The 18,606-nt window shown below is 39.6% G+C and overlaps 1 protein-coding gene across 1 annotated transcript in view; it reads right to left on the bottom strand.

The window, feature by feature from the left end:
- NPR1 (natriuretic peptide receptor 1) overlaps window positions 1–18,606 on the bottom strand; it is a 3,300,976-nt gene that overhangs the window by 586,580 nt on the left and 2,695,790 nt on the right. The window contains exon 14 of the mRNA XM_044079969.1: window positions 6,025–6,180. Coding sequence (XP_043935904.1) covers window positions 6,025–6,180 — 156 coding nt within the window. The remainder of the gene's footprint in view (window positions 1–6,024; window positions 6,181–18,606) is intronic.

Raw genomic sequence — 18,606 nt, 5'->3', positions numbered from 1 at the left:
GAAGTTACCACTTCTGGTACCATTTCTTGCTCCTTTGATTCTTGTTCCACTTGCTTTCTCAGGTCCTGGTTTGTTGATTTTCTGATATGTGTGGAGTCTGGGGCTGTTTGTGAATCTCACCAATCTTCTGGGGGGAGTTACTTCTAAAGGGGCCACTTGGTTATTGGTCTCTTTTGTGGAATAACTGTACCACACATCATTGTTGTCTGTAGAAAAAGATTTTTTACCAGGCATTCCAGGGGAGTTAGGATAGACACATCTGTTTTGGTAACAAAAATCATCCCTTAATAGCTTTTTGTCTTTCCTGTTTTTTAACTGAGCCAATTTAATGTCCACTGAGTAAAAAAAAATTATTAAAATGTGCTTTATGTTGTTGAAACGCCAAATCAGTGGTGATGGAATCCACTAATTTATTGATGTCATCTTTGAATTTTTCATTCGGTGTGTTAACTTTAGTCCAGTATGATAAAAAAAAATAAAAGTAATTCCAGATGAAATGGGGTATTCGCCTTTATCCCCATGGGAATTTCCAAAGACAGAGACCATTGGGGATGTGACACTTTTTTACACTTTCACTCAAGAAAAGATTGTCTAATTGAAGTGATTTATATTTATAAAGATGTTTTTCCAAAGCTACACTCTGTTCTTCCAGCATTACATAATGACATCCACCGACTGAATATATTCCCTGACTCCTCTAATATTAGTGTTTGCTAGCCATTTTTTAACCCTCGTAGTGGATGAAAAGTCCTGTGTACAACCATAGCACAGGTTATTTGTACTAGGAGAATTCACTACTCTCAGGACTGATGTACCACCATTTCTGTTAACTCCAGTAATATTTTCTCCATTTTAGTGAGAAAGAACCTGAGTAAGTTGTTGGATTAACAATGTAAGATCTACCACTTCTACTGGAGATGAAGACACATTGTTATGGAATAGTTCCTGTGAGTTGCTTTTTGGGATTCCTAAGTTATATTCTACATTCTACATTCTACATTCTACATTCTACATTCTACAAAATCCTTAGGTATTGAACATCCTTGCTTTACATATAAGAAAAAATTTAATATCAAAAATCTTTTGGAAAGACCATATGTTAATACCCCTGCAGTATTTCTGGTGACACAAAAATGTGGTAGGTGTTACCAATGTACTTATACTGACAACAATTATGAAGAATTTTTATTTGACAAAATAAAAGGAGGTAAATTTAAGTGCTTTTGTGAATGAGTTGTGTAGCTGGCCTTCTGCACAAAATGCCAAGCTTTTTATGTTGGCAAGACTATTAATGCCCTCAGTAAGAGAGTTTACCAACATTCGTACAGTATTCAATGTACAGATAACCAAAGTGTCTGGCCAGGAATTCCTTAACTTCTGTAGGATTTGACAAGTTTAATTTATTTGTTCTTGAACAGGTAAAAGCTGCAGCAAACTCTGGTGACTGGAAGAATTTACTTTTACACTGCGAGATGCTATAGCAGCTAAGGTTGGACTCTTCGTTTCCACCGAGGATCAATGAAAGTGTCTCTATCATCAGTGAATTGAGAAAGAGAGCTGACAGACTTTAATTTCAGTTCTTATTGATTTTTTTTATGCTTATATTTTGTGTTTTTGTCCACAGCACTCTTTTTTAATGTCATTGCCATCATTGATTTTGATTTATTAACAGTTCTCCTTAAAATTACTACTTTTTTAAGAACTTTGCAGGGTTTTTTTTGAAGACTGAACTTAACTGATGTAGTACGGAGGTGTGTGTATTATGTCACCAGCTTGTTCTTGTTTTTAATGGAGATTTCCTATAGTATCATCATTCTGAAGATGTCTAGTTAGTAGATAAAAGTGCTAAACCATGATTCATTGTAATTTCATTGCATGTTCTTTAATATTAAAAGTTTTCGGCTTGTGAGTACAGCTCACTGTTTTTTTCTTATATTATGAGTTTGATTTTTAGCACCGGTCCATGGGACTTCGCATTTATTTTACATTATTATATCAAAGAATGTTTTTCAAAATATAAGTTTAAATTGTTTAATACAACTTAAGTAACACCTGTCCCCATGGCTTCTACTTAAGTAAGCACTCCCATTAAAAGAGAACTACAACTCATTGGAAACAGTTTTTATAATAACATACAATGACATTTTTGTTTCTTCTAAAAAATACTTACTTTAAATTACACGGTACATTATTACTTCTGATCTGTCTTTACAACATGTTATTCCTAAAGAATCACCTATTCATTTTAAAGCTGTAGCAATGTTTATACTTTGTTAACTTCTCAGATTTTGTTACATTTCCAAGTTCAGGTTTGTTCTGGTATTCCATCTTTAAGTACTTTTCATGTAAATTTACTGAATTTTGGAAAATTTGTTTAAATTCACTGATGGTCTATGCAGAACTGGTAAAATATGACTGGACATTTTTGCCTAAAGATGTTGATCCAAATATAAATACCTTAGCAACTTTGTAAGACAAGCAAGTAAGAAATTATTTCCTTTAAAGCAAGTAGCTACTACAGCCAATGTACCATTTGGGTTGATTAAAAAATTAGCATCAAAATAAAAATAAAAAAAGAAAATGATAGTTTCAGGAAATTTCTGAAGACACAAGTCCTCTGTGGGGTGGAACTTTACGTCTCACGTGAATTATATCAACTGTCTTTGTAGGACTAAAAGTAAATGCTTTTTTGCTAAATAATTCTGAAAAAACAGTGTTATACAATGAAGTTATTAAACAGCATGTTGTTAGAGCCAATGAGCGATTTGCTCAGCTTTCAGATCGCATTGCATTCTTAGGAATGATTTACATATCAGTAAGACTTCCCTTCCTCATTTTTTATGTTAGTAGTTTTACTTGTGCATGTTTAGCAGTTAAAGTTTGTGAAAAGGAAAATATCAAGCCATTGTATATTACTATCATTGTTGGATTGCGACCTCATTATTTAGTCAAGCTGTTGTAAGGAAAGCAATAAATGACTTATATGATATATATATATATATATATATATATATATATATATATATATATATATATATATTTGTGTATATTGATATTTTGAAGGCCAAGGGAAGATTTCCAAATACGCACATCCTTCTATGGCTGTATGTTCTGACTCCATCCATCCATTCTTATTTCCCCCCTTTTCATTTTTGCATGTGTTCTGCATGTCACATTAGCAGTGACCATCATCTAGAACAAATGAGTGCACCACTGGGTATCTAGTCCTGCTTTAGTTATTCTTCCATACCATACACAAACATGTGTGCTCACTTTTTTGGCCAATTTGGAGTGTACAATCCACCTACTGCATCATGCCTTTGGAGTGTGGGAGGAAACTGGTGCATCTGGAGGATACCAAATAATATTTAAATGTTTTAGGAATGTTTTAATAATATGTTATGGTAATGTTAATATTATGGTATTGACCGAATGCGTGATAAGAGACCTTGGGACCAAGGTGGACAGTAGTCTCTCCTTTGATAGTCACATCGCCACAGTAGTCAGGAAGTCCTTCTACGTGGCACACCCCATCATAAAAAGGTTCTTATCCAGGAAAAAAGAGGTCATTGTTCCCCTCTACTTGTCACTTATTAGACCCATTATAGAGTACAAAGCCCCTTTTGGAATGTACCTCACAAGTCATCTGCAGCAGTTGGAAAGGCCATAGAAGTACCTCACAAACAGGATTACTAGCCTCAAACAAATGCCCTACACTGACCGCCTCAAAAAACTACAGGTTTACTCTGTAGCATATCGCCTTCTCTGAGGTGATCTCTGCCTAACATATAAAGCTATGTCAAACCCAGAGCTGTTGGACTTGCTACACCTAAAGAAATCTCAATCCCTCTGAGCTACATGCTCTAGAGACCTAAACCTTGTCACCACAATGAACAGGACATGCTGGAGGGATAGATTCCTGGCCCAGAGACTTCCTATACTCTAGAACAAGCTACCTATCTATGTCAAGCAAAGTTCTTCATTAGCACTCTTCAAAAAAAATCTTGATGAGTGGATGGGAAATAGGAAATACACCCCGGGATCACTTCTGTGTCTCTGCTGGACAGTGGCACAGGAAAATAACTTTCTTGGGTGGCGTAAGCTATGGTACCTTACTGGCTAGGCTTACATACCTTACTGGCTAGGCTTACATAGGCCCTTGGGCCGAAAGCCTAGTACCTACCTATGAACCTATAAACCTATATATCTTTGAAGACTTAATATTTATGTTTGTACATTTAATTGTGTGATTGTTTTGGTCATGTGATGATAAACGATAAAAGGGGTTGTAATTAATGGAATGATTGTTCTGAGGAAGTCTTCTGACAAAAGAAACAAAAACTCTAAATATTGCTTGCTTTATATTTTTGTAATAAACTTGCTGAAAGCATGACATTCTTTTATTGTTTTCCCTTGAAGCTATACTACTCTCAAAATCTAGAGTGTTAGCTTCAAATGACTACAGGGAAACAATATAACAGACCTTGACCTAAAAATGGAGGATCTCAGATTTAAAGGGCATGGATTAAAATAGCAAAGCTGTAGTGACAACATATGAATTCTAGGATTGAAAGAAGGTATAGATGAAATGGAACCAGTAAGATTTGTCTGCAACTTGTTGACAGCATGGACACAAAAGTCTCATTCAAGCAGGACTGAAAGAACCCATCATATCAGCAGTAGATCTCCTCAGCAACTTCCCTCAGCTTAGTACTTCACTTTAAGTTTTGCATACTACCAGGACTAACAAGGACACGTGTCTGCATCTAGCAAAATGTGAAAAAGACCCATTGATATGGAGGGGTAGTAGTACCAACAATGTGTTGTAGAAGAGTATTAGATGAAGTTTTACAAAAAAAAGAAAAGGCTTATTCATGATCTCTTGTTAAAAAAGAAAAGGCATCAAAGTGATTTTACGGTTCTCTGCTATGTTGTGCCTTCATTTCTAGTAGAATTTTTTCAAAGTTGACAACATATAGGAAATTAAATCTTTTACTGATATTCAAGGCTCTAGCAGTCAAGAAATATAGTTATAGGTCTCTAACAGGAGAGATGCCAGGGCTCAGCAATGATTAAAAGGAAGGTCAGTCAAAGAACTGGTCAACAAAAGGAAATACAATGCCCAATTCTCCACAGAAACACCAGTAATATCATGGATACACAAGGAAGCCCTAGCAGAGGTGCAAAACCCTGATCAGCACAAGAAGGTGTGAGGAGTGTACCTTTAATCGTATTTGTACTCATGTCTAAGGAGGCTGGTATACATAGCAAGGCCTGTGCAGCTGTGAAACAAATCACAAAGCTTCCACTTCAACTTTTTCAGGGGTTATATAGATAATTTGCTTTCTGCATTTGATTTTCACAAAAAAAAACTCTTGTAAGTACAACTTAAGATTTACCTAATCTACCACCCCTTATGAGGATGATGCTTGTGTCAAAGTTCCCATTTTGATGACAGTACATCAAGAGTGCAGCTCCCTAATGTTATATGCAATGCCAGAACTAATATATGAATCCAAGCAGCTGGTGATAGGATAGAACCCACAGTCTTCTGTCCTTCCTAGCATTAAAGGCAAATGTTACCCATGACACTTAGGCATTGTGAACCGTGGAGAGGTCATTCCAAGGGCAAAAATATCAAAATCATTCTTTACTCATACCTTATTATTAAACTGTCTGGATTTTGGGAGATAAGACCATTGCCTCTTTTATTTAAATTTTGGTAGCCCTCAGTTTCTGTGATGGCATACATATGATTTGAATGTATACCACAATTTCTCGTGAGCACAATCATTCTACACACAATATATAAGTGAATAACTAAATAAAGCAAATGAAGCAATCATTCCAAAAAAAAAAAAAAAAAAGCGATGCAACAACAGCAAATAGAAATTGTTAATAAATGTCACCACAGCAAATTGCAGGTTACAAATTAAATCTAATCTTTCCAAAAAATAGCTTTAAAATTACTGTTTTAAACACTTTCAATATTTCTGCAACAAGCACTTTCTGCTATCACCTTACCTTTGGGGCTAAGATCCAGTTCTTCAAGATAAAAGACTCCATTACGTAGTGCAATCTCTTGGAGAATAATTCCAAAGCTGTACACGTCCCCTTTCTGGGTTCCTTGAGGAAGCAGACTTTCGACCCTCAGCAGCTCTGGAGCTGTCCACAACTTTTCTGTCAGTTATTGAAAAAAAGAAGAAATATAAAATACATTATTTAAAACACTGATATTGGCCAGTAGATATCAGATAAGACAGCCTCTTAAGGATCCCTCTGCAGCAGTACAAAAAATATCTAACAAATCATCAAAAAGGAATCGATAAAGTCTACTGATTTAAATGCAGAACATACTTGTCTGACTAGTTCTCAAGACAATTACATAAAAAATATATAAAATGCATTTAAATGGCTAATGACCTCTGTATAGCTGAACAGCAGTATGCATATTCTTATATTTCGTAGTAAAAAATTGCAACTCTTTTTATGTTAATTAGAAATGGAAGGAGAATAATGTCAATACATAAAACATATGTTCACCAGAAAACATTAATTCATAGGCACACTCTAAACAAAGATGTTTCATTATGAACATATTTTTTTTTTAAGATTTGCTCCTGGATTTTTATGGTTTCTGTGTTGATATCTACATTACTATTGTAACAACTTTTCATTGCCCACACTGCCTACTTTATCACAGTGGTATGCCTAGGACCTCTGCTGCAGAGAATTATGCAGTAGCAACAGGTGAAAAATGTTGTTAGCCTCTGTCAGTTTTAGAAAATGACTTTGTTCATTTCAGAAGGTTTTGTTTTTGAGATGTTTAACAACTGCATTTCCAAACAGAAGTTAATTTTCTTTCTGAAATCTTCAGACTGTACTCAGCTGTCAGTAATGTAGATACATGCATAGTGCTGTCAAGTGGTGTTCATAATATAGATCACTGCTGCAGTAGCCCTAGTTATTTAGTTATATGGGTGATATCCCACCAAGGATACAACAGCCAGCTAGTTTTCAAAGCATCAGGGTACCTTCCATGCACCCAAACTGTCACGCTGCTTGAGAAGAGCTGACTAATACACAAGTTTGGGCACAAAGACCTTCAGGACTTTAATAATGCCATAGTACACTCCTCTGAGGCTTTCATGGATCGATGGCTGGCTTGTGCTAATCCTCTGATGAGCAGATAAGTTCCCTTTGGGGAAAAAAACTTCCATTTTCTTATTTGTGTACTGTTTTATCACTTTCCTTATTAGGAAAGTTATTTTAAAGCTAGGAGTGCTGTGTTTTAATGGACTGTCATGAAATGTAATATACTTTTAAACTGAGCACTTGTTTTTCCCCGTCAACTTAAAAGTGGTGTAAAGTAGCTGAAAACATTTTTGCTGTGGAAAATTTGTATTTATTTTACTTTTGTGGGGCTGATATAGAGTTTTTCTGTCAAAAAGTAACTTTTGTAGACTGGTAGTGTTTACTGACATTTATGTTTGTCTTCTCTGTGAAAGAGACACCAGTTTTGGCTTGACCATGGAACAGACTGCCAGTCTCTCAGTTGGTCCTTCTTACAGCCAGAAAAGAAAAAATTAAGCAAACAGCCTTTGTCACCACAGAAGGCTAGCAATTTGGCTCATCCAGAGGTGGGAGAGTCTGCTGTGGCCATTTGTTGTACCTCAGACCACTCATATTTTACTGTGGATCCCTCTGGTGTAGTGCCTATAATCACTATGGACTGGGGCTAGCCACGTCCTCTGCACCCATTACAGTCCTCTCAGTGGTCAAGGGAGAGCCACTCTAGTCATTCCTGGGACAGGGAATAGGGAAGGTTTACCTGTTGGTCAGAATGCTGTACTCATGCCTGAAGAAGCTGCTGCTGCCATTCGTAACATGGTGGGGCCCCATTTTTCCTGTCAAAAAGAAACAGAAAACCAAGCATGTATCTATTCTTCCTCAAATTTCTTTGGATAATAGTTGTTTACAACCCCTTTTTCCCATTTTTGTACACATGGAGTTGGGGTGTCACTTCAACAGTGACAATCATCTATAGCAAACCTTTACACTGCCTGGTGGCTAACCCTGCCATGGTAGTGCATCCACACCACACACTCACACCTATGGCCAATTTAGAATGTCCATTCCATCTATTGCAAGTCTTTGGAATGTGGGAGGAAACCCACATGAACACAGGGAGGACATGCAGACTTCGCAATGAAGGCTCCCCAGCCAAGAATCAAACCGAGGAACTTCTTGCTGTGAGGTGACAACACTATCTGCTGCACCAGTGTGCTGCCCCAGTTTACTGCAAAGTATGCCAGTTTACTGGGTCTAACTCTGTGTTTAATTTAGGCTCTTGAACATTCTTGTATAGTAGTTATTGGTAAAAAAAGAGGGATACCTATTTTCCTGAAGATATTCAAGATTCCGAATCTGAACAGGAAGATGCAGGGACAGATATATCTTTTTCCACAGATGTCTGATTCAGACTCTGAGGAGAGCTCAGTTTCTGATTCACCTTGTGAGTTTTTTTCTCTAAGACTACTGCTAGAATGTGCCAGTGTTTTCAGTGGGAGAACACTGGGGTTTCTCTGTCTCTCAGAAAATACTATGAGTTGTTACAGAAGAATTTTCCAGATCCTACACTCATTCCTCCTGTTCTGTTTGCTTTAAAGGATGTGTGTATACACTGCCTGCAATGTTCCAGATAGGCAGCCAGTTATCCTTAAAAAGACAGACAGAATGTATAAAGTTCCTCAGTCTTTTAGATTTTAGCATACTATACTGTCATATACATGACAACTTCCCCTCATCCTTCTCAAAACAATTTCACACCTCACCAACACCACAACATGTCTCTAAAATATTCATCCCTCCCAATTCAACTGTTACTCCTTTTAAGCCTCACTTATTTTTACTTTCTTACACAACCTTCTCTCATCAACCACTCTACCCACTTACATACCACCTTTCATCTCCACACATCAAAATCTCACTACAATAACCAAATCTCTCCTAACCTTTACCCCCTCAGCAACAGCCTATGTTTTCACTATAAACTAATCCTTCCTCATAAAACCATCACACCCTCCCTATTCTCCATATCTCCCTCTAATCCTTCTACCCACTCCACCCAAACAAAACAACCCAAATACCTCTTCTTCCTAACTCAACTTCTAACTGCAATACTTTTATCTGGTGATATACACCCTAACCCAGGTCCAAACCACTCCTCCTCAAATTCTAAATCCATCCTATTCACATCTCTTAATGCACAAAGCTTAGCAAACAAAATCCCTAACCTTCATGCATGGGTACTTCATAACAAACCTGACATCATAGCCATTTCTGAAACCTGGCTAAAACTCCACATTAAGGATGCAGAGATATTACCACCAAACTACTCAATCATTAGATCAGACAGATCCCACAAAAAGGGTGGTGGAGTAGCTCTACTCCACGCATCCTCCCTATGCCTAACACCTTACAACAAAATCATTCCCCAGTTTTCTAATGCAGAACTAATACTAGCTCATCTCCAACTGAATACACACAAATGTATTTGTATAGCCTCTCTCTACATTCCCCCTGGAGATAATATCCCAATACTTGAAAACATCCTCTCCTGGCTATCAAGTAACATCCATAATGAAACTATAATCATGGGAGATACCAATATTAATTGGTCCTCCATACAGTCACCTACACACCCCCTCAACATCAACCTTTTCAAATACTCTCAACTAATCAACTCAATAACTAGGCCATCCAAAGACTTCTCAAGTGGCAACATCTTAGACTGGATTCTAGTCTCCCATCCCCATAACTACCCTGACAGTGGAACCCTTCCTGACCCCTTCAGTGATCATCTTCCCATCTTCACTAGACATCTTCCAACTCCCTTACAAGTTACTCACAACTATATAACTACCAGATTCCATAAAAACTTCAACCCTGAAGCTTTTTCCAGCAACCTTAAATCTATTAACTGGACTCCCTTAAAAACCCTACCACTCAAAAATGCAGTAACCCACTTTAATACTATCTTCCTAAACATCCTAAATAATCATGCTCCCTTAATAACCAAAAGAATAAAAAGGAAAGCCACCCCCTGGTTAACAAAAAATACACTTACCTCCATGTGACTCAGAGATAAAACATGGGCACAATACAAGAAAAACAAATCTACATCAAACCTCAATCAATACAAAACTATCTGTAACTTAGTAAAAAAACTTATCTTAATAGACCGGCAAAACTACTTTATCCAACTTCAAAACAATCATAAAACTAACCCACAAAAATTCTGGGCAGGTATAAATTCACTCTTAAAACCTGGTACTATTGAAAACCCAAACCCCAGCCCAGACTCACAAGACATAGATCTTGCTACCCAATTCAATTCTTTCTTCATAGACTCTATTTCCAAACTTACTTCTTCTTTTACACACAACAATTCACCTCCTACCCCCTCTACTCACAACCAACCTCCCCCTCCTACTCCTTTCTCTCATTCACCCCCACCTCAACCTCACCCTTTTTCAATTAAACCTACTCCAACTTCTACCATAAGAAAACTCCTACAGAAATTAAAACCATGCACCAATGCCCCTGACAACATTCCCTCATACTATCTCAGTATAGCTGCTGATGCCATTGCCCTCCCTATCAGTATCCTCATCAATCACTCTATCCAAGAAGGTCTTGTCCCCAAAACCTGGAAAAAAGCTTACATTATCCCTCTACACAAAGGTAGAAATAATACTAACATCTCCAATTTCTGTCCCATAGCCATCCTCTCTCCCATTTCTAAAGTCCTGGAGAAATCTATCCACCTTCAACTCCTTCCCCACCTCTTGGACAACAATCTACTAACCCCTACCCAACACAGATTCAGACCCCATCATAGTACTATGACAGCCCTCCTATCCTTCCTTGAAACTGTGAATAAAGCTAGAGATTCTGGACTCATTGTATCTACCACTCTTCTTGATCTTTCTAAGGCCTTTGATACTATCTCCCATAACCTACTTCTTACTAAACTATCTAATCTAAACCTTTCTCTCGCTTCACTCAACTAGTTTAATAGCTATCTCTCCAATAGACAACAAGCAGTTTTGGCAAAAAGCAAAATATGCAGTCTCAACAAAATACATAGGTTTATAGATTAGTACAAAGCTAACTGCCCTAATCAAAACATGTCAAACAGGTAAGCAAAATAAAAAATAAACATTAATTTAATACACTTTTGTAATATATATATATAAAGGTTGGATTCTAGAAGCATTCTAGAAGCTGCTACTTGGACCTCTGCACATACTTTTATAAATTACTATAGACTTGATTCCTTCTATAGGTCCAAATCAGGCTTTGCTAGGACCATTCTTCAGGGATTCCTGGACTCTTCTCCTTTTACCCGCCAAATGTAGTTAATCTGTAATCTGCCTAAATTGCTAAAGCTACTGCAGCAGCGATCAACATGATGAAAATAATACAGTTGTGTAAATCATAACAGTAGATTTTTGAATGATCACTGCTTGCTGCAATAGTTTCTCCGTCCCTCTATTCCCTTGTTTGTTTGGTGTTCTTTTATTGCCAGAGAGTGGACGTGTAGTTTAGAGTATAGATAATATAGTTAGATACTAGTGGCCATGTTTTTAGGCCTTTTGTTCTCTCTATCTCTAGCTTAGTTTGTTAAGTCTTTACTTACATTAGTGAGATATTAGTGGCCATATTTTTAGGCCTTTATTTTCTCTAAAATTATATTGAGTGTGTGTATCCTTTAAATTACAGCCCTTCTTTTTCACAGGGCACATAGTTTAACTTGGGTGACTTTATACTAATATTAATAGGTAGATATTACTGGCCGTGTTTTTAGGCCTTAATTTCTCCCTATCTATAGCATTGTATTTTGTGTGTGTTATCTGTTAGATTAGAGCCCTTCTTTTTTTTTACAGGGCAGATAGTTTATCTTAGCTAATAGTGATATTAATAGCTAAATATCCTCAGAGCCTTTTTTTTTGCAAGGCTTTAATAGTTGGTTTGTGTTGATATATTTGTGTTAGAGCCCTCTTATTTACAGGGCAATACTTGCTGTGAAATATTACTATTGTTTCTTGTTGTTAGTTCTGAATATATATATTGTCTCTGATTATGTCTCATCAGGAGAAGGAAAAAGCCAAGTCTGGCTTTAAAAAATGCCCAAGATGTGGGCAAAAGATGTCTATAACCGATGGACATACTGAATGCATCTACTGTTTGGCTGAGGTACACCTTCAGGAAAGCTGTGCTATATGCCACTCCTTTAGCTCCAGAGTGTTGCATGAAAGAAAAAGAAAACTCATGGATAAGGGTCTGTTAAAATCCTCTTTGCAAGAGTCACTGGATAACTCTGACAAGCACTCCAAAAAGCCTTCAGAACTGAGGAAGAGTCCATCAACTTCAAAATCAGCCGCTAGTAAAGCTTCAACATCAGTTCCACAGCCTTCAGAACTGACTGTCGTCATGGTTAGGAGCCAGTCCCCAACCTTGGAGCTGGTATCTCCTACACTAAAATCTCTCATTTTACAATCGGTGGCTTTGTCACATTCTTCATGGGCCTCAAGTACACTGTCTGATTTGGATGTGGACCGGGTGGTGAAGAAGCTTCTAGAGATACCGGCACTGGCAAAATTTTATCGGCACCAACCCCTGCGGCTTTGGAGCTGACTTTAGTTCCCTCAAGATCTTCTGCTCCTCCTCTGATCTGCATGGATGTTTTGGAGCTGGAGAGCATGGAACTGATGATTGTGGAACCCTTGGGAACAACACCTACTCTAGGCTTTTCATCCCTGACTGTCCTGATGTCTTCAGTGCCGACCGAAGGATCTCGGAGCCAAAACTTACTGGTCGGGTCCGGGGAGGATAGTAGGACCGACTTGTCAGTGCCAACCTTACCTCTTGGGGCTTCAGCTTGAGTGAGTTTGGCCACAACCTCTGGCTTGGAGCCCTCCATACCAGCGGAGATAGTTTCTATCAAATCTTCGGATCCAAGGGATTCCTCTCGTCAGGACTGAGGAGCCTTCAAGGCTATGAGGAGGGCATTGTCCACCCCGATGACCACTCCATCAGTTCGGGCAGCTCCCTCCCTGTCTGTCTCTTCATCACACACTCTATTAAAGTGCAGTGATCCTGAGCTTCAGGAAGCCCCATTGGGTGAGCCATGTTCTTCTGAGACCTCTCCAGAAGCTCCCACTGAAGAGGTGCCTAGGAAGAGACTTTGTAAGAGGAAGCATCTGGACTCCCCACAGGAGTCCGTCACTTCGAATACTGACTTGGATGAGTCAGAAGGGTCCCCACGGTCCCCCTTGGAAGATATTTCCTTTGCAGATGTCTTAGAAATTCTTAAACAGAGGGGTGGTTAGAAATCCCTTAACCCTTCTGATGATGAGTCAGTCCTCCTGAAGCCTTTTGGGTCTCAACCCTCCACCTCTTGGGTGTCTCCACCCTTCAATGAGTTGCTTGAATTACTCACTTGAAGGGCATGGGAGTTCTCAGACACCATGGAGCCTGTACCCAGGAGGCCTAATAAATTTATAACTAGCCCTCAAGATAGAGCTTATCTTACTAAAGGAGTACCTGTTGATGCTATGGTGGTGGCAGTACCACCAAAAAGGAATTCTCAGAGACTTCTTCATCTGTTCATCCTCCTAATAGGGAATCCAGGATCATGGACAGATATGGGAAGCGTATGTTTAGTTCAGCAGCCTTTGTCCTTCACTCGCTGAACTACCTCACACATTTCCCTAGATGACAAAGGGATCTCCTGAAGGAGCTAGGAAACACCCTGCAGGGTTCAGCAGCTGTGGAGATTTCGGACAAGGTAACTTCCCAGCTCTTCACTCTTAATTTGATTGTGAACCCATCCATGCTTCTGTTATCATATGCAGCTGATGGTACGAGCAGAGCAGCGGGTACAGGAATTGCTCTCAGGAGACATTCCAGAGGGTTCATCCCTTTTTGGACCAAAGGTAAAGGAAATACTAACCAGGAGTGAAAAAGATGGAAAGACCTTGTACACCATTGGAGTACGTTTTTCTACCATGAATAGACCTTACCCCAAAGGAAGGGGAGGTAGAAAGATATGGTTCCGTAAATCTCAAGGATCTTTCCAGAACACTCATGGTGAAACCTCTCTAGAGGCAGAAGAGGGGGTAATAATGGAAGATGTTGCCCACACGGCAGAGGGGGTTCACAGAACCAGGGTGACAGAGAACATCTCTTTGCCAAGCCCTATCAGTGCTCCTGAAAGGAGGCCCAGCTGTTCATCTTTGGAGGAAGTCGCGGGATGCCTATCTTTGTACCTAGATGCCTGGCTAAAAATAACAAAAGACAACTGGGTACAAAGCATAATATCCAGAGGATACTCATTGTTCCCTTTGCCATTCCACCCCCTCTAGTAAAGAAAATCCCCAGACATTCCACCCAGTCATATGAACCAAGCAACCTTAGAGGTCCAAAGGTTGCTGGAGAAAAGAGTCATCCAGCCAGTCCCAGCAGACCAGAGAGGACCTGTAACTTACTCAAGGTTCTTTTTAGTTCTAAATAGAACAGGGGTATGGAGGCCTATTCTGGACCTAAGCAGACTAAACAAGTCAGTAAAAAGTTCCGGATGGTCGTGCTTCAGTCAATACTCCCTTTTCTGGGGAAAGACAATTGGATGTGCTCTATAGATCTTCAGGATGTGTACTACCACATAACTATGGACAGGCCATCTAAGGATCATCTACACTTCCGGCTGGGAACCAGCCATTATCAATTTTGCGCTCTGCCCTTTGGTCTCACTACAGCCCCCAGATTGTTCACCAAATGTATGACAGTAGTCACCACTCACCTGAGATGTTTGGGATTCCAGGTGTTTCCATATTTAGATGACTGTCTCCTCACTGAATATTCGACTTGCTTTCAAGGACAAAAGCCCCAGTCTCAATAGACTTAAATTGCTAGGATCAATGGCGGCAACAATCATTGCCATTCCCCTCACTCGAATGCACATGCATGTTCTACAATGGCTCCTATTCTCTCAGTGGTCCTTTGAGAAACTCCCAATGTCACACCAAATCATCATAATGAATACGTGCACGAAGGACCTTCAATGGTGGCTGACATCTTAACAGGTAACTCGGGGCCGTCCATTTGTTCTACCCAATCCAATAGCCAGGGTGACCACGGACGCTTCCTTGATAGGGTGGGGGGGGATTATCAGGGAAGAACAGCCCAAGGCACATGGAAGAAACACAAGGCTCATCTGCATATAAATGTTCTGGAGATGAGTGCGGTACTTATAGTGTTGCAGTCCTTTCGAGACTCTCTACCTCCGGGAACAATTGCAATTCAGACATGTCAGTGGTCTTGTACATAAACAAACTAGGAGGATCCAAATCTTACCCCCTGTGTTGAGAGGTCCTGAGAGTATGGCAGTGGGCAATCTCCAACCAGAGCTTTCTGATAGCAATGCACATCCCGGGGAGATCCAATGTGATAGCAGACAAGCTAAGCAGGGCAATTCTTTTGCCTCATGAGTGGTCCCTAAAGAAACAAGTAGCAGAACAGATATTCCACAGGTGGGGCCAGCCTTGCTGCGATCTCTTTGCAACCCTAACAAGCAAGAAATCCAGCAGCTACTTTGCCCTGATCCCTCCACCAGGGATGCCCCAAGGGATGCACTGATGCACAATTGGCCCCTGGGTCTCCTTTATGCCTTCCCCCCTTCCCTCTGATACCCAAAGTATTACAGAAAGCAAAATATCTGGGAAGGACCCATAATCTTAATAGCCCCTTACTGGCCTCTGCAAATTTGGTTTCCCTTCCTCCAGCCTCATCTCTTGGAAGAACCCTGGATCCTGGACCCAGTTCCGGATCTGCTGACTCATTCATCGGGGGCTCTTCATCCTTCTCTTCATTCCCTCAAACTGACAGCTTGACTGCTCCAATTCCAACAATAAGCCAGGATTTACAACCTTTCAGTGGAGGCCCAACGTATTATAACATCCTCTCATAAATCATCCACCGGAAAGTTATATCTTAGCAAATGGAAGAGGTTTTCTCTATGGGCATCTCAGAATGTGTTGATCCCTACCTAGCTCCAATCCCATCTATATTGGAATTTCTGACTAAAATCTTCAATGAAGGAGCTGCTGCAGCTACCATCAGAGTTCAATCTCAAACTTTCATCTTGGCTTCCAAGATTCTAATGTCATGTCACATTGACTCTCTAAAGCCTTTCTTAAAGGTACCATTCATTTGAGACCACCAACCAGAGCTCCAGCCATGCCATGGAATTTAAATTTTGTTTTCTCCAGAATTATATTACCTCCTTTCAAACCAGCCTCGTCCTGTCTTTTGAAATTCCTTTCACGGAAGACTATATTTTTGATAGCTATTACTTCTGCTCAGAGGATTTCTGAGTTGCAGTCCTTGACCATCAAACCTTCTTATCTGCTTTTACATAATAACAGAGTTTTGCTCAGAACTAATCCATCCTTTTTACCAAAAGTTTGTTCAGGGACAAATCTTAACCAATCCATTTAATTGCCCATTTTCTTTCCTAAATACACAAATAGGATGGAACACATGCTGTCCAAACTTGATGTTCATAGACAACTCTGATTTTATCTAGATAGAATGAAACAATTCAGATCAATGAATCAGCTCTTTGTTTCCTTTTCGGAGTCAAAAAAGGGTGCCCCAGTGACAAAAGTAACCTTGTCAAGATGTCTATCAGATTACATTTCCATCATTTATAGTTCAGAGAATGCTCCCTTACAACAGAAAATAAAGGCCCACTCTACTAAAGCTTTTTCAACCTCATTAGCCTTTTCTGCAAGGTTACCATTAGATTCTATTTGTGTAGCAGCTACCTGGTCAAGACCTCATACCTTTATCACTCATTACAAAGTAGACAAGGCCTCCAGGAACAGGACCTCTTTTGGTTCCACAGTTCTGAGGAATATTCTTCCATGAGCCACCTGAGAAAGATGGTGGTTGGGATGCTACCCATCAGTAAGCATGAACAGCGAGATAGAACAACTTCACATAAAGAAATTATGTACTCACCATAACGTTCCATATGAGTTGTTCATCTCACCTTCATTCTTACATCCCACCCTCCAATCCCCCATTCAGTCTACTTGAAGTCCGTCACCTTTCTTATATGGAACATTGCCTCTTATCCAGCTCTCAGAGTGGCATATTAATACTAGTAGGTAGTCAGTTGGCAGCAAACAAGATCTGAGGGAAGATCAGGGTGAATTATGGGATAGGGAGTTGGCCTTGAGTGGGTTGAAGACCTCGATTCTTTTTAATTGGCTGAGTCAGAGCTGAGAATTGGCTCCGAACACATCAGTAAGAATGAAGGCAAGATGAACAACTCACATGGAACGTTATGGTGAGTACATAACTTGTTTTTAAATTGCATGGGAACTACCTTTTAGAGAAAAATACACTGTAGAACTTTAAAAAGTTCCTTTTTGACTCAGTGTCCTTAGGAGATTCCTGCAGGGTTATGCTCCTCATCCACTACTATTCCCTAATAACACAACCAGGTTCATCTCCAAAAGATAAGTTTCGAGGGATATTTTTCATGTGATTAATTAGTAAAAGATCTAGAATTAATATCAATACTTCTAAATAGCAAGACAAATTTGGAAAAGTCTATGTATTTTTCTTAAAACTAGCTCAGAGTCGACTCTCATAATGCTGTGACTATCTTATTCAGGACCTGCAACTGAAAACTGGTAGGTGTTACTACTTCCAGATGATGTAATCATGAACACAGTCTATTAAATATATCTGAAAGAAGGACTAGACTATGCTGCAATTTGCTGACCATATCTAAAATTGGCAGAAATTATTTGGTCACAGATTAAGGCATGTCAAAAGTACATTTGGCTCCCTGAAGCCTAAGAAATAGCTGGAAAGGTGTGTTACCCCTGCTGCTAGATATTCATTCATAGGTTCATAGGTTCATACTAGGCTATCTGCCCTAGGGCATTTACAAGCCTAGCCAGAGTGTATTTGGCTTTCGCCACCCATTTTAAATGAATTTTGCTATGCCCTTTTTCAAGGTTAGTATACTGTGCCTCTGTCTAACAGTGACACAGAAGTGATACCCGGAGTAAATCTATGATCTCCCATCCACTCATCAAGATTCCTCTTGAAGAGAGTCAATGAGGGACTCTGTCTAACCTGGACTGGGATTTTATTCTAGAGTGAAGGGAGCCTCTGGGTTATGAATCTGTCCCTCCAGCATGTCCTATTTATTTCAGTGCTGAGGTTCAAGTCTCTCGAGTGTGTAGCTCGATTGGATTTGGATTTTCTGAGTTGCAGCATGTCCATTAATTCCGGGTTGGACATGGCTTTATACGTCAGGCACAGATCGCCTCTGAGCAGGTGGTATGCCACTGAGTAGAGCTGGAGTTTCTTTAACCGGGCAGCATATGGCATCTGTTTGAGCCCTTTGATCCTCTTGGTGAGGTACCTTTGGGGTCTTTCCAGTTGCTGCAGGTGTCTGGTAAGGTACATCCCAAAAGGGGCATTGTACTCAATTATGGGCCTGATGAGGGATGAGTAAAG

The sequence above is a fragment of the Protopterus annectens genome, chromosome 8.part0 (genome assembly GCF_019279795.1).
Source record: "Protopterus annectens isolate FY-2018-M chromosome 8.part0, PAN1.0, whole genome shotgun sequence".
Lineage (NCBI taxonomy): Eukaryota > Metazoa > Chordata > Ceratodontiformes > Protopteridae > Protopterus > Protopterus annectens.
The sequence above is the reverse complement of the archived record's forward strand: the minus strand, read 5'-3'. Positions and strand labels throughout refer to the sequence as shown.